General features: G+C 38.1%; 1 protein-coding gene across 3 annotated transcripts in view; it reads right to left on the bottom strand.

Annotated features, from left to right (window-relative positions):
• Positions 1–23941, bottom strand: part of INTS9 (integrator complex subunit 9) — a 101239-nt gene that overhangs the window by 11952 nt on the left and 65346 nt on the right. For all 3 annotated transcript variants that reach the window (XM_077868677.1, XM_077868676.1, XM_077868678.1), the window contains 5 exons: positions 21692–21812; positions 20782–20916; positions 8391–8502; positions 5904–6084; positions 3068–3128 (listed from right to left, as the gene is read on the bottom strand). In XM_077868677.1, the coding sequence (XP_077724803.1) occupies positions 3068–3128; positions 5904–6084; positions 8391–8502; positions 20782–20916; positions 21692–21812 (610 nt within the window). The remainder of the gene's footprint in view (positions 1–3067; positions 3129–5903; positions 6085–8390; positions 8503–20781; positions 20917–21691; positions 21813–23941) is intronic.

The following is a 23941-nucleotide window of genomic DNA, read 5'->3' as shown; positions in this document are numbered from 1 at the left end:
AAGCCAAAATCTCTTCACTTTAAAGATTAAATCTTTAATTCAGAGACTGTTTTTACTCGTAACACTTCAACACTACCCCAGAGGTCATAATCAGGTGTCCAAGGTTGGATGGGATATGTGTGTAAAGATGGAGCAAATGCTAAACTCTCACCTTCCTTCCAAGTCATATACAAGTAAACTGACATTCTTTTTTTATAACTGATCTAGCCAAAATCATTACTTGCCCAGTTAAATAAGGGTAAGCGCTGTCTAAAAGACTAAGTCTCCTGTATCCATTGCTGTCACAGAGATGAATGGAGTTCTAAGAATAGCACTGGGTCTTTGCACATAACTTAAATCACTTTTTAGGCATTACCTACAGTTCCTGAAGTTCTTCTGATCAATGAACAGAAACGAAGATAAATTCATCTCTCTTTCTCTCTTTTTTGCCAATTGGACCTACCTTTCCAGCTGACTTATTACATATGACCATCTGGAATTATCTCTGTACTTCTTTAACATCCAAACTGTACAGGCAATGAAGCTGTAGGGTAGGAATTCTGTAATGTTTTTTATCAGTACTAAGGGCAGAACTATATTTTCTCATGGGTAGTGGCCACAATACCCAGGGTCAACTCCATCATGCCCTAACGTTGGCATGTGCATTTCAGGAACCCAGATGACACAATTATGGCCTTTTCATATTCATAACTGTAAATGGGACAAAGGTCATCTGTGACATATGTGGGTAAGAATGTGTAGTAACACTCAGAGGACAAAGAAAGGCTAATTGTTTGGAGAGGGGAGGAGAAAAACAGACTTTTAGTGGTGAAGTCCACCATAAAATACGTTTTGCCACACTTCATTTTCTGACATTACTGCATTTCTAGCCCGAATTTCACTGTGGTAATGACAGAGCTTGCAAATACCTTGACTGCAATGTACGGACTGAAAAATGACTTCATCAGAAATTTCCACATGAAATTCTGGTTCATAAAAGTCCTTTGGAGTAGGAATAAGTAAGAGTAGTACAAGTTGTCAAATTTAAAATAGCAGAATATTTGTTGCAGTTTTCCCAGAAATTCTCCTTTTTCCCTTTCTGGGTACTACTGCCCTATCCCTACCTCCAGGGTAAGCACTGTCCTGGCTTCCAATACCATAGGTAGGTTTTGTGTGTTTTTGATCTTGTATATAAAGAAAATCACATCGTGTCTACTCTCTTATGTCTGACTTATTTCATGTTTGTGAAATATGTTTATATAACTAAGTGTAATTGGAGTTCATTCATTCTTACTGGCATAAGGTATTCCATTGTGTGAATATACCACAAAACCCACTAGACTGCTGAGAGCATTTGGCCATATTTCTTTCTTTCTTTTTTTTTTTTTTTTTAAGATTTTATTTATTTATTCATGAGATACACCATACACACACACACAGAGGCAGAGACACAGGCAGAGGGTCCATGCAGGGAGCCCAGTGTGGGACTCGATCCCGGGACTCCAGGATCATGCCCTGGGCCGAAGGCAGGCACTAAACCGCTGAGCCACCCAGGGTATTTCTGAACTACTATTAAGAGTGCTCTGAAGATTTCTGGGTGTCTTTTGATGGCACAACTATGTATTTCTGTTTGGTATACACTTCAAGAACAAAACTGAGGAGGCACAAAGTATGTTTTATATGTTCAGCTTTAGTAGTTACTGCTAGTTTCCTAAAGTGGTTATACCAATTTAAACATCCTTTTTAAAAATATCACAAAAAAGTAGGAGTAACTCTTTTCTCGGATAGTAAGAGAATAGTTAAGTATATTATATTATAATCTGTCCATATGATATGCTATGGAACTCTAGGCAACAATAATAATGATAATAATGATAGGAAGCACAGAAAAATGTCCATCATAATACTATTTGGTGAAAAACAATGAAAACAAAACTGGGCACAAACTGATATAAAAACACTCATCCATTCTGTGAGAAAGGTATAATCTTTCCATTTAAAAAAAACCTAAGGTATAAGTGACATATAATGTATTAGTTTCGGGTGTACAGAATTTTATCTATTGTGAAAAAAATCACCACAGCAAGCCTTATAGTTAATATCCATCACCATACAGAGTTACAAACTTTTTTTTCTTGTGACGAGAACTTTTAATATCTGCTCTCTTAGCAACTTTTAAACATGCAACACAGTATTGTTAACTCCAGTCACTGTGCTGTACAGTACATCTTATGGCTTATTTATTTTATAAGTGGAAGTTCATTCCTTTTGACCTTTTATTTTCTAAAAACTTAAATGTTATTATTTTCATCATTAAAACTTCACATCTGTGATCAACATAACTAACTGGAAAGAAGACTGACAATAAATAAATCTGTTGCTAAAAAGTTAGTAGCAGGTATTAGATAAAATTCCCCACCCAGTCAACACAACAGAGTTAGGCTATGGACTGCAGACACACACTGGTACTATAACGTGGTAATGAGAAGGGGAAGTGGTGAATCTTGAGTTAGAGTACTTCCCTGTTGTCTCACATTGGAAACAAAGGGCTATATGAGCCTATGTAAGGATTTTTTTTTTTTTTTAATTTTTAGAGAGAGAGCGAGAGCGAGAGAACAAGAGAGAGAGAGAGAGGGAGAGAGAGAGAGAGAGGAGGGTGAGGGGTAAAGGGAAAATCTTAAGCAGGCTCCACACTTAACATGGAAAACTGAAGCAGGGTCCCATGACCATGAGATTGTGACCTGAGCAGAAATCAAGAGTCGGACACTTAACCAACTGAGCACCCATGTGCCCCAGGGTTTTTAAAATCTAATGACCTGCTATCTCCATCTTGAACCAATTACCTGTATTTTTTCTTGCTTTGACCCAATAATGCCATTTTCTTTTTTTTTTTTTAATTATTTATTTATTTATGATAGTCACACAGAGAGAGAGAGAGAGGCAGAGACACAGGCAGAGGGAGAAGCAGGCTCCATGCACCGGGAGCCCGATGTGGGATTCGATCCCGGGTCTCCGGGATCGTGCCCTGGGCCAAAGGCAGGTGCCAAACCGCTGCGCCACCCAGGGATCCCTAATGCCATTTTCTTACCTCTGCATGAGGAAAAGGTGGTTCTGGAAGATACACCTTAGTCTGTTTGTTGTGACAAAGCCTTTTGAAGAGGAAAACCAGATCAGTATGTTAGGTCGGGCACACAGGGTCATTTGTTGCCACCTAGTGGTAGCAGCGCAAACACTGAATACTAAAGGTTATTTTAAAATTTTCCTGCCAGCGAATCTCACTGTGATTAAAAGCCAGAGTCCACAGAGTACTCAGAACATAAATGTCTTGTGTGAATTTTTTAACTGCTAAAATTCCTTAATACATTTTTGCCATAAAAAATAAGCTTATTTTGGAATAATTTTAGATTTACACAGAAAAGTTGCAAAGACAGTACAGATTTCCCTTGTGCCCTTTGCCTAGTGTTCCAATAATGTTAGCCTCTTACATTACCATGATACGTTTGCTGAATGAAGAAATTACTATTAGTGCATTACCACTAACTAAATTCCACTTTTGTTTGGATTTTGCCAGTTTTCCACTAATGTCCTTTTTCTGTTCCAGGGTCCAATTCAAAGTATCATATTCCATTCGTTATGACTGCTTTTGAGGAAAAAGTGAAAGGCTTTTTCTCAGACACACACTTTCTGTTTTGCATACCTACTAAGCAGCACTGGTAACTCAAACTGGAGAGTAATGACATATCTCAATCTGGAGAAGCTGTGAATGTTTTAGGTAGTCTATGCTCTTTCTTAGCCAGATCTGACATTTAAAATACAGAAATGACTGAATAAAGCAATTGTGGCAAAAGTTAAAACTGATAACTCAAGAGTTATGGGTGTTCTGTAGGTTTGGCATTTTTAAAAGTTAGAAAAAATATATGTAATGATGTATGTTTGTTAGCACCCACTTGTGAGAATTTACTAAAATAGTATTAAAGTATTTCAACAGGTCTAACAGATACTACACTTTTGAGGTGGTAGTAGTTCAGGACCTACAAAAACAAAAACCTAAATGCACTGGGGTATCTTGGCCTAGATCCTGGGGCAGAAAATATTAGTGGAAAAACTGGTATGTTCTGCATAAAGACTGGAGTTCAGCTAATAATAATATGCTAATGTTCATTTTGTTCTGTTTAATGAACATTAGAACATACTTATAGTTTTTGTTCCAGTAATTCCATGTTTAGTAATTGGCAGAAGATGCAGTCACATATACATAAAATGATATTAATTGAACATTTATTACTAAAAGGAAAAAACTTGGCAAAGCTGGTCTGGCCAACAAGAAGACAATAGTTAAGTAAATTATACAATATATAAATGAGGCACAAATGATATAGTAATGAAGTCATGTAAAAACTATGTTCTGGAAGATTTTATAATGCTCTAATCTCATGTTAAAAATTTTAAAAGCAGGATCCAAAATTAAATAATCAGCACGATCCCCCCCATATAGAAAGAAAAAAAATCCATCAGAACGACAACAGTGATACTACTTTTGGAGAGTGGGTTTATGGGTTGTTTTTTCCTGTTTTCTGTAACTTGTATTGTTTTCTCTAGTAAATGTGTTTATATATATATACACACACACATATGTATGTGTGTGTGTGTGTGTGTGTGTGTGTGTGTGTATATATATATATATATGAAATGAACAAATAAAGAGACCCAGAAATACAAAAATGACCTACACTGATTTTCGTGGTCCTGACTTCTATCCTATCAGATACTCTGACAAGAACAGAATGCGCGGCAGAAGGGTAGCCTTGAGGAACATACTAGCCCCTGGGCCTCGCAGGGCTGGTCCTGGAGTTTTTTTTTTTTTTACTAAGGACCTGGATGAGGAAATTCAGAACATGCTGATTAACTGTGCAAGTGATACTTAGGGTAGGATACTAATTATTCAAAATTAACTTTCTATGTTGGGGGAGAAAAGACCTAATGCAAAGGATAAAGTTCAGGAGGCACCGATAAAAGTGACAGCCCTACGGACAAACATGAATAACACGCAGGTGGGATTGAAAAGCTTGTCTGAATTGAGATAAAGAAAAAAGGTCCTTGACTACAACTAAATGGGGAGGAAAAAGGTGGAGGAGGAAGGCAGTATGTAGAACATGTAATGACAGAATGACGTACAAGACACTTAGTAGAATACTGTATCCATTAGGCTCTCACACAACTAAAATGGATTAAACACACCCTGTAGTATGTGTGTCCCACTCCAGTTCTAGAAACACCACTTTAAGGTACTGTTGGGTCGACTGTAAAAGTTAATATATTTCCCCCATTCCTCCCCCCCCTTTTTTTTTGGCCAGGTCAGTTAGACTCAGACATGCAGCTCAAGGATTCTAAAAAGGCTCACTGATTTCATACTGTACAATAATTTACCCACCTTAGGACTGGATCAAACAATTTCCTACTGTAATAAAACTTAATTTTGTCAAATATCATGCTATTGAAATGAAAAAAAAAATCTAGCTTTTCTTGTCAGATTTAGTGTTATAAATTCCAGACAACATGAGCTTGGGCTTTTTTTGAGCTTCTAGAATGTCACCTCACTTTGTAACAGCAGAGGGTAGCATGTGAGAAGATAGATGCATAATATTTTTGTCACTGATTCTGAAAGTGCTGGCTAAGTTAAATCTTTGCCTTTCATCCTTCTCTCCTTGCTAACTATTCTTCGGAACCGTAGCAACATAACAGATTTGGCTTTCATTAATACAATTTTCACATCACAGACACAGAAAGACAATAGAATGAAAGTCTCACAATAATGTGAGAATAAAACCCTATTTCTGTTCTTTTTTCAGTTAAATTTTTTTTTTTTTACATTTTCAATCTTATTGCTTGAATGTACTGAATCATGGAGAAGAACACAGACATACCACTCAGCAAAAATCTGGGAAAACTCAAGTGAACTGTTGGCCACAGGGGAGATGAAGTAGAAAGGGATGTTGGAGAGGCCGGCTGAATCAATATACTGATAGAGACATTCAAGGAGGTCATAGATCACACCAGAAGGGTAACAGGGCACCAGCACGTTTCCTCCATTCCGGACTGTCAGTGCTAGAAAAGTTGAAGCCAGAGAGAAAACAGTGGCATCAAAAGAATAGTTTTATAAAGGTAGAACGAAACTTTCAAAATAATAGTTGGATTTCTTTCATTTTCCTACTTCTGTTTATACAATTTATTTTCCATTGATAATGATCTGCTTCTTTTAATGAATAGCATGGGAGTGGGGGATTCCAGAGGCTAACCATCAGCTGGGTTTTTACTTGATGTCTCAGTCCCTGGGAACAGGGCATGCAGTGAAGGTTTTGGGTTTTAAAGGTTACCAATGGCAGTCGAGCTTCAGGACAGACCCTCCAAGCTCCTTCTCTTTTTAGCTCCTGCCCAAAACTTTGCTGGATTTGTTTCTGTCCAGTTTCTGACCACTGCTGAATGACCTATAAGGAAATAGGTCAAGTTTTTCCGTTTGATTCATTTGAGTGACATTTTCTTTCATTAATGTGTTATCTGTAAGAAAATCCTCCAGACTTTAAATACTTAAATTGAAACACACAGCTTTTGGGCACAGATCTTGAAGCCTCCAATATCTTGGATCCTCTTCGTTCCCAAGTCCGACGCACAGGTTCTTGCAGATGCTTCACCCTGAGCACTGGCTGACTTGCCATTTGTAGGGTATGGTACCATGCAGAGAGACACTGGTCAGGGCTCCAGAGACCTGGCTCTATTTCTGCCTTTGTCACAAGCTATTGGATCTCACATAAGCCGCTGATACCTGGCTGGGCCTGTTTTCTGACTGGTTATGGGTTGAGTGAACTAGACCAGTGGTCTTCAAGCTTTAGTATGTGTGAAAATCGCCAGGGAACGTGTTGAAAATGCAGTTTTTCTGCTGGGTCTTTCTTCTCCCTAGAGAATCTGACTTACTAGGTCTGTGGCAGGGCTTCCAAACTGCATCTTTAATAAGCGGTCTCACTGATCTTGAGGCAAGTGGTTAGTGGACTCCGAGAAACAGTAGTAGATTAGATGTAAGGTTCCTTTCAGATCTAAAGCTCTTATTTTTTTTAAATTTATTTTATTTTTTTTTAGATCTAAAGCTCTTTGAGTCTATGATTCTAGATTATAAATAAATGAACATAAAAATCAAAGATGCTATTTGAGACAAGTCCAATTCATTTTTTCAAGGAAGAATAAATTGTGTGTGGCTTAATATCAGCAAAGAACAAAAAAGACTATGATTATTGGCATGGGCGACTGAATTTCCAAAGGATACTGCCATTCATGTAAATATTAAGATGATGACCATTTCTTTTCCCCAGAGCAGAGGTGACAGCACTTACAGTTGCTAGGGGTGGAAGGTCTGAGCTCATTAAACTCCCTTTGGTACATGTCACAGACTGAAGGTCTGTGTTCCCATAAAATTCATATATTGAAACCTTAACTCCTAATGTGATGGTACTGGCAAGGCGGGAGGGGGGTGGGTGGGAGGTAACTGGTTTTAGATGATGCCATGATGGTACGGCCTTCATGACGGGATTAGTGTCCTTATAAGAGATATGAGAGCTGCTTCTCTCTGCCAAGTGAGGACACACTTGTAGGCATCTACAAGCCAGGAGGAGGGCCCTCACCAGAACCTGACCATGCTGGCAACCTGATCTCAGACTTCCCAGCCTCCAGAACTATGAGAAAGAAATGGTGTTCAAGCCACCCAGTCTATGGTATTTCATTATAGCAGCTCAAGCTAAGAAAGTGAGCAATCTATACTTTTCTAAAAGTATAGGATAGCAGAATTTCTAGATTTTACAGACAATTTTATCTAAAGAAATATATATTTCTTCTAGGTAGCAAAACCCCAGCAAGTCTCTCCTCCAAATTTAAAATTTAGTCTTCTCCTAAAGAAAAAAAACACACCAAATATTGGGGGGAAAAATGATCTGTTCAGTGTATCACTGTTGTAAATACAAAGCAAAGATGTGATTCTTCCTTCCCTTTTTTGACAAGTGCTACCTTGTATGCATCCCCATCCTGCCCCCAAATCCCACCACGAAGCAAGAAGAATAAATAACAATTTTCAACATAAAGGGGAGAATGTTGAATATTGGTTGCATAAAGTGCTAACCACTTGAATTGACCCTTATGACAACCATTCTGACATTCTTCAGATTTATGTTGCTTAAGAACTGCTTCTTTTGCTGACAACAGCAAGCTTTGAAGGACAGGCATGAAGGGTGGAGCTGGCAGGGGGAAAGCCTTGTACGAGGGCACTGGAGGGTATGAATATGAAGGGAAGGAGCACAAACTACAACAGAAGCAAGGTCTCCAAAGTAAACCTAGCAGATCTCCCATTCATGGCCGAGCTGCCTACATACCCAGATTGCTGCAGAACTCTCCCACCATGCCGTCTGGGTTCGCGGTGGGGATCTGGGTCAGGCCTGTCAGAATGAGAACGTCGCTGTTTTTCAGAGAAGCTTGATCCATGGGCTGAAAAACCAGAGAGAACTCTGCTCAGTAATTAAAAATGAAATGGTAAGTAGAAGTAGTAAAAGGAAAAAAGAATATAGTCATTGCTCTTTCTATGGACTCAGCATCCTATCCTCTTACAATGAAGTCTGTCCGTGGACAGTAGTTGCCCAGTGGGGATGAGGGAGGCACGAGGGAACTCTATGGAATGATAAAAGAGTTCCCTGCCTCGACTGGTGTGATGATCACATAATGTGAAAATTCATAGAACTGTATGTTTAAGATCTTTGGGTTTCACTCTACATAAATTTTATATTGATGAAAAAAAAAAAAGCTTCCTATCCCCAATTTCTAGAACACTTTGCTCTTTTCAAAATGCTAACTCTCACATACCATCGGTGGGTCTCCAACTTGCGTGCATATTAGGGTCACCTGGAGGGTTTACTAAAACATGGATTGCTGGGTGCCAAACCCCCAGTTTTGAGGTGGGCAACAAGTTTGAAGTGGGCCTAAGAATTTGCATTTCTAACAAGCTCCCAAGAGATGCTTCTGGTGGTCTAGGGAACATGCTTTGAGAATCACTGCACTATATAATCTGATTCTTGACAACTCTGCAAAATGAAAACAAATGTAAAAACTTGAAATAAATATACAAAGTAAGTTTACATTATGAAAACGCAAGCCGGGACTCAAAGAGCCAAGGTGATTTTCCCAAGTCTCAGTGGCAGAGGAGCCAGGAAAAATGCTGAATTAGGAATCAGTATATATAGGGATCCCTGGGTGGCTCAGCAGTTTAGTGCCTGCCTTCAGCCCAGGGCCTGATCCTGGAGACCCGGGATCGAGTCCCATGTTGGGCTCCCTGCATGGAGCCTGCTTCTCCCTCTGCCTGTACCTCTGCCGATCTTTCTCTCTCTCTGTGTCTCTCATGAATTAAAAAAAAAAAAAAAAAGGAATTGGTATATATATAAAGCCTCCCTCCCATTCCCTTACTAGTCATGAGACCTCAGCTCAGGCTCTGGGCTGGGTTTCTTATAACATGGGCATATTTGGTGACACATCCTGCTTCACTAATTTGAGAGTCTCAGGAGCTAATATAATCTTCTTGTAAACTGTGAAGTCCTGCAGTGCACTATTATGTGATCCTTAGGATGTTGTATTTTTATTTTTACCTGGTATGATTTGAATTTAATTTTGACTGTTTTCAGAGCACTTAAAAAAAAAATACTAACTACCTTTTCCAAACAAATTGAGATTCAGACTGAAAATAAAAATGAAGGCCCATGGATTGGGATGCTGGAGCTATTCTGTAACACATCTTTTCCTCAATATCATTTCACATACTTCCCGGAACATAGAAGAAAAAAGCCAGAAACCCAGTTCAGTAAGAAGCCTCCTCCCTCCTTTCTCTGTTCTAGCCAGGTTTTCCAATAAAGAAAAGTCCAAAGAATAGCACTACAAAGACCCATCACCTGCAATGTTATCTGAGTATACGTGCCTTTTGATGTATATTCTTTTAGCATTTTTATATAAACATGGATATAAGGGCTTTGTTATTTTTAAATAACATGACTGCAGTTATGTAAGCTTCCTTATAACCGGAAAAACACTTCTTTTTAAAAAAATACTTTATTTATTTATTCATGAGAGACACAGAGAGAGACAGAGAGACACAGGCAGAGGGAGAAGCAGGCTCCATGCATGGAGCCCAACGTGGGACTCAATCCCGGGTCTCCAGGATCACACCCTGGGCTAAAGGCGGCGCTAAACCACTGAGCCACCCGGGCTGCCCGAGAAACACTTCTTCTCTAACATGGATGCCGAAAAGTATGGTTGTGACCAGCTATATTGAATAGATTCTAATTCCTATTTGCACAGATGTATTACACTACTGTATACAAGAGCTTTTCTTCTGCTTGGGCAGAACTGATCTATTTGTACTTATCTAAAAAATACATATGCATTTATTGTTTCCAGAGAAGGAAGAAGTAAAGTACATAGGTTTATAGTAGCAGATATGCTATGAGTCTGCAAGTGTTCACTGTCTGTATGTGTCAAACAGAAGGAACCTGGAATGGTGACAAAAGAGATCAAACTTTGTTTGCATATTTGGCTTAAAATGACAATTTTGTAAGAACCTTGTTAGAATAAGCCGACAATGACTCACAGGGCAGATGCAGAAATTCAGAGGGTCTAGGAAGCCCCTGAAATAGTATATACAATTCTGTGAGTGCCAATGTACACTTTCCCATAGATTTGATCGGATTGTCACATGGGGCCATGATCCCCAAAAGGTTAAGAACTACCAATTGGAATGAAAACATAACGGAGAGCAAATGTAGCCCTGAAAACAACATTATCTCTGAACCTCAGACAGAGGTTGATTTCCTTTGAAAATTAAATGCCCATAAACAAAAGCAGGACTACAATAAGAATACCATGGAGTTGGAAGTTAAGAGAAATACATCATGATCAGATCCGACCAGATGTTTGTTTTTTAGCCCTATACTTGGGGACACTTCTTGTTGATTCCCAAGGCTATTGTAAAGAATCAGTTCTAAAAGCCTTTTAGTGACACTCTCAGAACCAAGCCGACACCTCCAACATCTCCATTTCACTACCAAAGGGCAAATGTATATATTTTATTGGTGTAAATAGCAACTTACTGAGTACTTCAAGTGGGAACATTTTGTTCAAACACACACAAACAGAAAATTCCACTGTGTCCAAGAATCAAATAAAAATACCTTACAAAGTTGAGAGTCACAATCAAACTTGTAGAATAAAATTTTTAAAAATCCTAGGCCCAAGGATACTATGGTCATTATGTTAGTCCTCTGCTGGTTAATTTCCACTGGACATTTTGCACAGATTATGAAAAAAGAAGACTCAGTCTCTAGGCCCTAGGAAGAAACTTACAATCTAGCTGAAGAGAAAACATATACATATCATCAAAAAAGGAGTTTTTTGGGCACCTGGGTGGCATTGTTGGTTGAGCGTCTGACTCTTGGCTTTGGCTCAGGTCCTACCTCAGGGCTGTGGAATCCATGCTAGCATGTAGTCTGCTTATGTTTCTCTCTCCTCCTCCCTCTGCCCCTTCCACCCCCCCACTCTCTCTCTAAAATGAATGTTTAAAGAAAAAAAATAATTATACAAAAAGCTATAGAAAATATAACATGAATTTTCAGAGTTTGAACTGAACTGATTCTCTAAGTCCCAAGAGGAATGCAGAGTAGAGGGCCACACCAGGCCAGGTGGGGCCACTTAATACATGGCTTTCTCACAGATGAAGCTTTGCTTCTAGTTTTCTTTCTTTCTTTGGCTAAGGAACTTAAGACTCAATTTAAGACAACCTTTGGAATGGCTGTATGACATCCTTTTCTTCTCACAGCAAGATGCCCCTTCTGCATATGCTCCCATGGCCTCTAAAACTTTCTATACTAGCACTAATCACACTGAATCATAATGGCCTATTTACTTGTCTGTGTCCCCCACAGGACTCTGGAGCTCCGTGAAGGCAAGGATTTGGTGTCTCTTAATTCCTAGCAAAATGCCTGGTACACAGCAAGGAGTAAAAAACATTTGCTGAATAAATGAATGCATGAAAAAAAGATGGTCCAGTAGGAAATGTGAGAGCACTCCATACTGGAAAATAGTCCAGGAGATATCAGCAAGGTAAGAATAAGCAGGTTGACTGTGGCAGAAGGGCTGGGAGGGGGTAGGCAGAAGGCAGAGAAAGGCAACTTGTAGATGCCAAATGAATTTATTTGGCTGAAATGACAAGTTTATCGTGGGGCTGAGAAAAGAGATTAGTAAAAATGAGGGAAAGTGTAACTGGTAAAGAACCAAAAAGGCCAGAATAATGAAGACAGACAGAGGGGGCCATAAGGAATCAACAGTCTGGAGCAGGAGAGTGCCATTTTGGCAACAATAATTATAGGTGACAGCTGAGGAGGGGGTGAGACCAAAAAGAGAGAGAACACTCAGAGGTCCCCTGTGGCAGCCTAGACAAAAAGTAGTAAAAATTACTGGTTGCCTGGGTGGCTCAGTTGGTTAAGCATCTGCCTTTGGCTCAGGTCATGATCCTGGGATCCTGGGATGGAGCCCTGAGTCGGGCTCCTTTCTCCATGGGGAGTCTGCTTCTCCCTCTCTCTCTCCCTGCCACTCCTCCCCCCGCTTGTGGGTGTGTGTGCTCTGTCAAAATAAATAAGTAAAATCTTAAAAAAAAAAAAAAGGGAGGGAGATTGTAATTTTATGGCACTTGAGGAGATGGAAGAAGCAGATCTACACAACATCACAAAAAAACAGTTAACAGACAGGTGGGAATGGACTGAATATACTGGACAATGGACGAAGCAAGTCCTTAAGATGGTTCCAAATTCTCAAGTCAGAAATGCAAAGGGAAATCAGAACGAAATGATTTAAAAGAATAAGGAGGCAATAATAAGTCCAGTGTCAGACTGTTGCAACTGGTTAGGGGATAACAAAATGGATTTATTAGGTGAATAAAAGAGAAAACAAAGGTGCATGATAGATATGGAGATTTGCTATGTACCCTTTATCAAAGCATTTCACAAAAATGTCAGTTTATTCCAGTGAGGAAAGTGGAATATGTCTAGGATCAAGGCTGTGGGACCTCATAAGGTAAATGGGGAGAGAAGCAAGTAAATAACAAGTACATAATGCAGCAAAGAGCCTCCCTGCCTGTAAAAATGAGCGGTTTGGGAAAGATAGCTTTATGGTGCTTACACCCTATAATATGACAAAATATCAAGTGGAGTAAGAAAACAACAAGGTTGCCCCAGAAGCCTGGACTGAAAAGGATTTTAACCAGAGACTGAGGGACAATGTCAAATGCAGCTGTGAGATGCTGGGGAAAACAGAAAAGAGTAAATTTGGCTGGAGGCTCATCAGTGTTGGGCTAGAGCCGTGAAATAAGATCCATGAGGTAAAAGCAGTTATGCAAGACTGAGCTGAGCAAGGTGAATAGGAGGAACCTCAGCTTAGTTAAGAGACAGAGAATCCCGGAGTGAGGTGATGAGTCAGTCCACTGGAAGCCTTTCTCCATATTAAATGCTTCAGGTTTACTTAAAAGCAGAAAAGAAGGAATGAGTGAATGACTCAATGACCTTAGACTTCTTTGATGAGATAAAGGAAGACATAAATTTGAGATCATGAAACACATCATCTCTAGCTTTAGTTTGGAGAATTGGGCTCCAAGCTAATTCAGACCAATTCAAAACCCGCTCTTCAGTGAGGTCTCCCTAATTCCCCCAGGAAGGGATTCATCCTCCTTCTGAATCTCACAGCACTTCAGCGAATTTCTAATCTGACAGGATTGACCACTTGCACCCTGGAGAAAAGTCCTGTAGGTCTCCATCTTTTTCCTCTGTTGTAACTTCCATAAATGTAAAACCTACTGATCCATGTTCCTCTTACAGCCTAGCATGTTCCACTGTCCAAAGTTGGGGTTTAAGAAATGCCATGGACTAACGAAGGAAGGAGTGACTGAACAAATAAATATAAGTAGCATATTATTATTTTTGAGAGAAGGAAACAGAGTTGATCATTGGACAACATGGGGTGGGGGAATCCACATATAACTTCTGACTCTCTCCAAAAATGTAACTGCTAATAGCTTACTGCTGATGGGAAGCCTTACTGATAATGTAGTTGATTAATACAGATTTTGTATGTTATATGTATTATATGCTGTATTTTTACAATAAAGCAGGGTAGAGAAAAGAAAATATTAGGAAAATCATAAGAACAAGAAAATATACTTACAGTACTGTAAAAATCCATATATAAGTAGACTCATGCAGTTCAAACATGTGTTTTTATGGGTCAACTGTACTCTGCAGAGAAGCTATCCATCAGGTGAGAGACGAAACAGCAAGTGTGGAAAGAAACAGATTGGAGTCCAGCAGCTGTCTAGTTTCTCCCTGCTTATTCTTGGATCTGCTTCCTGAGCCCAATTCTCCAAACTAATCATGCATCATTAGTAGTTCAACTTTTCTACCAGCCCCAAATATAACAGGCTACACTTACTGATTGGGACTGTGTTGCCAGTGAGGACAAGAGCTTTGTTTCATTAGGACTGACCCAAGGAGGTGTTATTAAAGCTTTGGGGACTACTTGGAGTTAGGTCCACAGAGAGAAAAAAGTTTGTCTGTAGCCTTGACAGCTGAGGAGGGAGCTGGATGCTGTGTGGCTTGTCCTGAGATCTTTTCTTTTTGTTTTTGTTATATATATATATATATATATATAGAGAGAGAGAGAGAGAGAGAGAGAGAAAGAGCGAGCACATGCACAAGTGAGCATGGTGGGGCGAGGGGGAGGGGCAAAGGGAGAGGGAGAGAGAAATGCAAGCAGGCTCCAAGCTCAGTATGGATCTCAATGAGGCACTCAATATCATGACCCTAAAATCACAACCTGAGCCAAAATCAAGATTTGGATGCTTAACTGATTGAGCCACTCAGGTGCCCCCTGATATTTCTCTTAAATACCACTTTGAGGATGTGGCCATGTCCTTTATCCAGGAAGAGCAGGCTCTCCTGGACATATCTCAGAGAAAGCTGTGCAGAGACATGAGGCTTGTCATATCTTGATATGATATCAGTCACTTGTCCTCCACAGATGATTTGAAGCCCAGAGAAATAAACTGATTATTTCATGCAGCCCCCTCTTGAGTGGAAGGGCCCCAGGTGTCCCAGGGCCCTTGCAGTTCCTGAGTGCAACAAGGGTACAAGTAGAAAATGAAGAAATATTTTCAAAACTTTGTAGTTTCAAAGTTCTTTTTCTTGAATTTTATATCTATCCAAGCTATCATTTAAATGTGAGGAAAAATTAAAGATGTTCTTAGTACTTCAAGGCCTCATAAGGTTTACCATTTTAAGACCCTCTTGGTGAACATTGCTCAAGTACTCCTAAAAGAAGGAAAGTAAATCTAGAAGGATTATGAGATACATGGGAAGTAAGATTGAAAAAAACTCAACAAGTTTCACTGTTGTCTATAAATAAACAATATATTCAGCAGTCTATGTATATTCTAAATAACCCAGAACTAAAATTCCAGACAGTACAAACATGGTAGGGGGAGCAGGAAGGAGGAAGAGGAAAAAGATGGCAGGGACAAGAGTGAGATGTGGCTCTGGAGGAAAAGGAAAAGATATTGATAAGCTCAGGATACTCAAAGAAAAAATACATTAAGGAACAACTCAGAAGAATAAAAATCAAATACTTGTATTCAAACTTATAGAAAGAAATTTAGCCATCTAAAAGAAGAGAAGAAAGGATAGGGAAAAGAATGAAGTAAATGAAAAAAACATGAAATAAGATTGCAAAAATAAGCCCCTGATACAACAATAATTATAAGTAAATATAGTTTCATCAATGAAACTTGGTTAAAAAAGAAAAAAAAAAAAATCAGAGCACCTGGGTGCCTCAGTCGGTTAAGCATCTGATTTGGTTTTGGTTTAGGTCATGATCTCAAGGGTCCTGGGATCGAGCCTAAGTCAGATTCTGTGTTCAGAGTGGGGTATACTTGAGGATTCTCTCTTCTTCCCCCTCTGCTTCTCTCCCCACCTGAATGCATGTTCTCTCTAAAATAAGTAAATAAACCTTAAAAAAAGAAAAGGAAAAAAAATCCCTTACAATGGTGTCTATAAGGGATTCACTAGAAAAGGATATAAAAAGAATGAAAAGAAATATGGATAGGAGACAAAGTCTCTTGGCTTTTAATGCAGTTTTGAGAGAAAAAAAATCAGCATCCTGATAAGAGGCATAATTGCTCAATAAAACATAATGATCATAAACATATATACCTCTGATTATACAGCTTAAAAATATAAAAAGCAGTAACTGGTGAAAGTACAGGAGAAACAGACCAACAAATAACACATCCTTTTCAGAAACTGGAAGCTAAGCAAATATATGAAAGAAATAACATAAAAAGCTCAAATGAATAAATACATATAGAAAACTTTTTCATTCAACAGTGAACATAGTCTTTTCCACATACACAGAACACTTACAGAAAGAGACTGTGTTTCAAAGTAACACTTCAATGAATTAGTATACTCTTATCCTAATTCAAAAGAGAAAGAAAGAAATTAAGAAAGAAATCCAGAAACAGTTATGTATGACTTGAAAAAAGTCTCTCATCTAACCCTAAGTCTAATCATATTGGATGGACTAGAAGCAAACAGCAGCACTACAAAACAACCTTTGGCTACTTAAATTATGAGCATTATGAAGGAAATTATGATATACTTAGAGATGAAGACAGAGCACACGTATCAACAATTTAACAGAGTTAAATGATACTAAGAGAGAAACTGATAGCTTTAAGAACACTTACTGGAAAGCACAGAAGGATGGAAATGAATGAGATAAATATTAAAAGAAAAGCAATGGAGTAAACCCAAAGATGGGGGGAAGGAAATAATAAAGGACAGAATAGAGAATGAAAATACAAAAACAATTAAACACAAAAACGTATTCTTTGAAGAAAATCAGTAATGCAGACATACTGGCCAATTTATTCCAGGAGTATATTTTAAAAAGAATAAACTGTGATCAAGTAAGATTTATCCCAAGACTACAAGGATGGTAAAATGTGAGAAAAACTAGTATTATAATTTACTACATTATTGTTCTAAAGGAGAGAAATCACATCATAGACTCAGAAAAATCATTTGATAAGGTACATCTACATTCGATTTTTTTAAATCAGAAAACTGGGAACAGAGGAGAAACTCCTTAACTTGATAGCTAAAAATATAGTAAGCCATCTTATTTAATGAAGAAGCTACAAAAGCATTTTAAAATCTGGTACAAGACAAGGCTGCCACTATCATTACTTTTGTTTACCTGGAACTAAAGTAATAGTTGTGAGATAGGAAAAAGAAACAAAAAATAGAAGGATTGGAAGAAAAGTGACAAAACTGTTATTTCTTTGCAGATAATATTATCATCAATAGACAAATATTAGAATATAAGAATTTAGCATTTTGTGGAATATTAGATCAATCAGAAAAATTCGTATAGAGATAGTTCTTCTCACTAAAAGCTAGTTCTCGGGGATCCCTGGGTGGCTCAGCGGTTTAGTGCCTGCCTTTGGCCTAGGGCGCGATCCTGGAGTTCCGGGATCGAATCCCACGTTGGGCTCCCGGCATGGAGCCTGCTTCTCCCTCTGCCTGTGTCTCTGCCTCTCTCTCTCTCTCTTTCTGGCTATCATAAATAAATCTTTAAAAAAAAAATAAAAATAAAATAAAAAATAAAATAAAAAAAATAAAAGCTAGTTCTCTCCTTCCATTTGGATGCTGTACCTTTGTGGGTCTCAATTCTCCTCTAACTGTCCATTCCTTTTTTTTTTTTTTTTTAAGATATTATTTATTTATTTGAGAAAGAGAGAGATAGAGAGAAAGAGAGAACAGGAGCAAGGAGAGGGGCAGAGGGAGAGGCAGGTTTCCTGTGGAGCTGGGAACCTGATGTGGGGCTTGATCCCAAAACTCTGAGATCGCAATCTAAGCAGAAGGCAGATGCTTAACCAACTGAGCCACCTAGGCACCCCACACTAACTCCCCATTCTTATTCAAGATCATTTTTCTTCCTTCTACTTTCTATGATAAATGTTCCCCACAGCTCAGTCTTTCCCCTTCAGCTCTTTATTTACATACTTTAAAAAATTTGATGCTTCAATTTGTCTCCAGGCTTGCCTTCACATCCAAGTTCCAGTTCTATATTTTCATCCGTCCCCAGTGTTCACTCAAATTCTTCTTCATCTTACCCACTACCTCCTCCTAAAATCAGAACCCCCTCTGCCAACTCCTCCTTGTTGACTGGATTGGTGTTATCATCACCATTCTTAGCATGAAAGAATTGGGCCTGTATTTTTCCTTCCCTGAAGACAGAAAGCATTCAATAAGTATTTGTTGAATTAAAGACCTGCCAATGTTTTTCTCTGTCACTTCATTCTTACCAATTCAGGCTTAATCCAAAGCCCCACTACCCTATGTTTATAGATTACCACAGCAACCTATTCCCAGATAGGGAGGTTCCACTCAAGTAGGTCCATGGTTGGCCTTTTCTGTAAAGTTTAACTCTAAAGCAGAACTTTGCTGTTCCAGTGTGCAAGCAGCCATAAACAATCCATAACTAAATGGAGGTAGCTGTACTGCAACAAGACATTATTTACAAAAACAGGTGGCAAGCCAAACTTGATCCATGGGCCATAGTTTGCTGACACCTAAACTTTTATTATTTTTTTTTAAAGATTCTATTTATTTATTTGAGAGAGAAAGAGAAACACAAGTGGTGGAGAGGAAGAAGCAGGCCGCCCATTGAGCAGGGAGCCTGATGTGGGGCTGATCCCAGGATGCAGCTCATGACCTGAGCTGAAGGCAGCCCCCCTTAACCAACTGAGCTACCCAGGCACCCCTACACCTAAACTTTTCTTATCCCTACTAATTCAATATAGAAGACAATTATCTGGGTTTAAAAAAATCTAATTCATTATCTTTTTTTACATATAACACTGGTTTCCAGCTAGAAATTAAAATTAATTACTTAGGTATGTTGGTCATTACTTTCAAGACCTTATTTTCCCTTTAAATTTATGAACCTTGGAAGAATAATTTACTGGAAATTACATCAGTAGTACTGTAAAGGCTTTGATCTAAGCGGGACAAATCGGAAGAGTTGGCAGCCAAGTAATCTTTCTGTCTTTTATGGAAGAATATATCAAGAATGATAGAAGCTGCCAATAATGTATTTTGATTCAATGAAGCAAATTAAGATGACATTGATGGGTTTTTGATTTCAATAAGCGGGAAAGGCCCAGAATTCTGCTAGCTATAGGAAAAAAACAGCAACTTGTCCCCTCTAGACCTTGAGATGAAACTTGATTATAAAAGAAGGTATGAAGAAAGCCAGTACAAAGTGGCAGCTCAGATGCATCCTTTTGTTCTAGACCTATAACAGTCATTTCCCCCCTTCATATAAAAATAGGATATGGACTTCCTCAAGTTATCCAGGTATGTACCCATCCATCAGCTAACTAATCTTTTCTGCCCCTCCTTTTACAAGCATGGAAAGAATCAGGATACGAAATGAATGATAAGACCTAAAAAGGAATAAAGAATACATTTATAACAATGTTTATGTATTTAACTACTTGCCAAATAAGACTGTTAACAAATGGCCAACTTAAAATCTTCCAATAGTTGGGCAGCTCGGGTGGCTCAGCGGTTTAGCGCTGCCTTTGGCTCAGGGCGTGATCCTGGAGACCTGGGATTGAGTCCCGTGTCGGGCTCCCTGCATGGAGCCTGCTTCTCCCTCTGCCTGTGTCTCTGCCTCTATCTCTCTCTCTGTCTCATGAATAAATAAGTAAAATCTTAAAAAAACAAAACAAAAACCTTCCAATAGCTTCCCTCTACACATTAAAATAAAACCCAAGAGTACCTGGGTGGCACAGTGGATTGGGTGTCTGACTATTGCTTTTGGCTCAGATCGTGAGATCAAGCTCCATGCTCAGCATGGAGTCTGCTTGAGTTTCTTTCTCCCTCCCTCTGCCTGCCAGCTCATGCTCTTTCTTTAAAATAAATAAATCTTTAAAAATAAAATAAAATCCGATCTAAATTTTTCATCATGGCCTACAAAGTTTCACATGACCTGGCTCTGCTCATCCCATGGATACCCCTGTTGACTATACTTGGCATGCTGCAATCACAACGGACCTCTCTGCTCTTCTGAACACAGATTTCATGAGCTGGGACTTTGCATATGGGTCACCATTGATTCCCTAACACCTACATAAGTGCTTGACACATAGTAGACCCTCAGTAAAGAAATAATTAACACTTGCTGAGTAAACGAGTAACCATTTCTGTTCCATATCAGGCTATCATTATTGGAAGTAGTAGAAAATCTCAAAATCCTAGAGATGAACCTAAAGGCAGCAGGATCTTCAGAGGAACTTGTAATCCTAAATATTGGGACATGAAGAATGTAACTCTCATGAAGAGTGTCTATAGAACATAAAGTTTCAGTTAAGCAAGATAAGTTCTAGAGATCTGCTATACAACACTGTACGTATGGTCAACAATAATGTATAGTATAAAATTATTAAGAGGATAGATCTCATGTTAAACATTCTTACCATAACAACAAAAATTAAAAAAAAAGATACATGTAGAAATCAAAATTAGAAAGATTTAAAAACTGATGATCCTCTAGATACATTATAAATTTGGGTTAAATAACTAAAAAACTTAATTGTTAAAAGAGAATTAGAATTACCTGGGGATGTGTGGTAAGCAAGGAGGATCCGGATACATACGATACTTTCTCATAATGGGACTGGATAATCCAGTTGGAACTTCCAAGGGCATAGCCTGAGCTTAGCGGAGTCACCTGGACTGCACCAAAAAGCTCCTAGAGAAGAACCATAGTAAGGATGTGTGATGAGCTTTCAGCAGTGCAGTCACACTGGGTAAATCTTTGCAGGAAAAAAACCCAGAAATACCCTTCACTTACAGAAAATTTAAAGTAAAACAGACAGTATAAAATAAAGCAAAAAACCCAATGGAGACTATATGGTAGACCCAAAAAGCAATCCTATAGTCTTTACTTGCCCCCTCTCTTGAGTTTCAGTCTATCCACAGGTACCAGGCACCCAGGCCTTATTCATCAGAAGACAGAGATGACAGATTACCAGAAAGACTAAAGAGACAAATACTTTCCTTTTTTAGGTTAAGCATTCATCTTTTGGTCATTCTATATGGAGTGGCTCTCGGTACAAGTTAACAAAAATGGGAACCCTTAATATGAGATCAGAGTTCAAAAGTTATACTTGCCAAATTGCTTCTTGATCGGTTTTATGCTCTCTGGTTCCTGTTTCACTTGCCCCAAATCTATAACGTTGCACTCGCTGTTCTAAAGTGAATAGGATGAGATTTCTTTCTCCTGACTCATTACAAGCTGGTCAAGAGAACACTGACTAATGCTGGGGAATGTGAAGGTTAGGAAAGAACACTGATAATCTGGAGGATGAAGGATAATGACAGATGCTCCGACTTTTCACCTTGTACTAGAATAAGATTCTCAGTGACTGAAGAGCTACAGGAAGGGAACTATAAGATCCTCCAAAAGGGGAGCAATATGAATTGAAAGCATTCATGCCATCACTTAAAATCATATTAACACTCACAATTTTCTGAGAATATCCCACCAGCTGGATTTTGCTAAGGGCAGAGTTCACCTCTTGCATCGTATAGCATCTTCTCCAGGTTGATACTTCCACTGCATCCTTGAGTGGAGAAGGCAGCAGCCTATAAACGCATCACAATGCCAATTCTTTATGTTATCAAGGATTTCTTTCAAGTAATTTGCCCATTTCCTTTAAGTTGTCCAACTTACTGGCACAGAATTGTTTACAGGATTCCTTTATAATAATTTTTATTTCTGTAAGGCTGGTAGTACTGACCCTCTTTCACTTCTGATTCTAGTAGTTTGAGTCTTCTTCCTTTTTTTTTTTTTTTTTTGGCCACTCTGGCTTAAGATTTGCTAGCTTTGTTGATCTTAAAAAAAAAAAAAAAAAAACTTTCCTCTATTTTTTTCCTATTTTTTATTTTGTTTAAACAGCATATAGCTGGATATTGTGTGTATGTGCGTTTTTAATCTAGTCTGGTCATCTCTGCCATATAAATTGCTTAATCCACTCACATTTACTACTGATATAGCTGGATTATGTTTACCAATTTATTTTGTTTTCTCTATGTCTCATGTCTGTTTTGTTCCTTTGTTCCTCCTTTATAATACCTTTTGGTACTAAGTGAATATTTTCTAATGCAGCCTTTTAATTTCCTTCATGGTTTTTCACTGTATTTTTTTGAGTTACTTCCTTTATGGCTGTTCTAGGGCTTATCATATGTATCTTAACATAGTGCATTTCTATAGGACATTTCAAATTCTCTTCCCTATTCATGAATGATAAATGAAATACACTTTGCTCATGGGCCTGCAAAGCTATAGAAAAGGACTGAGTGAAACACAGCTGAGGTGTGGCATAAAGGAGGAAAATAAACCACAATTTGTGACTTTTCAGATCAGCATCAGGAGTACCCCTTAAAACAAACAAACAAAACTTTCTCATTAGAAAAATACTATATCATTTGCTCTAACAAAATCAGGAATAGACCTGGGAGAGTGATTTCCCTGAAATACCACTGAACATAGTGAAGGGCTTTGCACACACAGGCACACACACACACACCTTCAAGACAAAGAGAATGAGAGAAGAGGCAAGAGCACTGGCATTTTAGAAAGTGGAAAGTATAAAGACAAATAATTAGCACACACAGGAAAGTTTAATTCAAATAATTTAAACTGCAGAACCCACAAAAAGCTCAGCAATCTGAAACAATAGATATGTCTGGAAGTAAGGTGGAAGGTGAGCCTAAAAACAAGGGGATTTGGTAAAAAAAAAAAAAAAAAAAAGACAAAAACAAAAAACCCCGATAAATAGAAGCTTCCATGGCACAAAGACTTTTATAATCAGTTTTTTACTCTCCAACTCCTAAACATGAGCCAATAACCAAGGATCAGCATACATTTGAGGAAAATATCTAAAATGATAAAGGTCAAAACAAATGGAGGGAGGACAAGAGGAAATAAATTAGGCTGCTAGAATAAAATTTTAAAAAATACTATCATTATCCATAAAGAGATAGATAAGATATTATGTCTAAGAAATGAGAAGTGGCTTCTATTAAAAAAAGAGCATTAAGAGAATAAAAAAGCTCTTGGACATAAAATATGACAGCACACAATAAAAGCATGCCAATAAAACCTATCAAAATTTTAAAATTAGTTAAAAACATAAAAAAATTATAGAAGACACAAAAGAACTACATAAAAGAAAAACCAGAAAAGCTTCAAAAAAAGGTGATAGAACTTAATAAAGAATTAGAAATTTAAAACATTTTTTTCAGAAATGGAGACTGAAGTAACAGAATTACAAGACTGGATAAACACACAACAGGTAATGGCATAAGAAGAACATAGGAAGAAAAGATTAAATGCTAGAAAGAAATGAAAAGTTAAGAATTTGAAAGAAAGGCAGAAAATGAAGACAGGCAAAGAAGAAGCAACATACAGAGAACAGGAGTTCCTAACAGAAATCCAACCAAGGGAACAGAACAAATACTAAAAACTAATTGCTAAAATAAAAGAGGCTTGAAATTATACACTGAAAGAACTTTCACAGACCTGAAAATACCGACCCAGAAGAACTAACACCAGATATATTCTGAAAATATTTACACTATAAATAAACTTCTGGGAAGCTAGGCAAAGTGAGCAAGTGATTTACAAAGGAAAAAGTACAACACCAGAGTTTTAACAGCAATGCTATTTTACTTAAAGAAGTGAATAAAATATTTTAAGACATTCACAGAAA

This window comes from Canis aureus, chromosome 24, assembly GCF_053574225.1.
Source record: "Canis aureus isolate CA01 chromosome 24, VMU_Caureus_v.1.0, whole genome shotgun sequence".
Classification (NCBI taxonomy): domain Eukaryota; kingdom Metazoa; phylum Chordata; class Mammalia; order Carnivora; family Canidae; genus Canis; species Canis aureus.
This window is presented reverse-complemented; position numbering and strand designations above follow the sequence as displayed.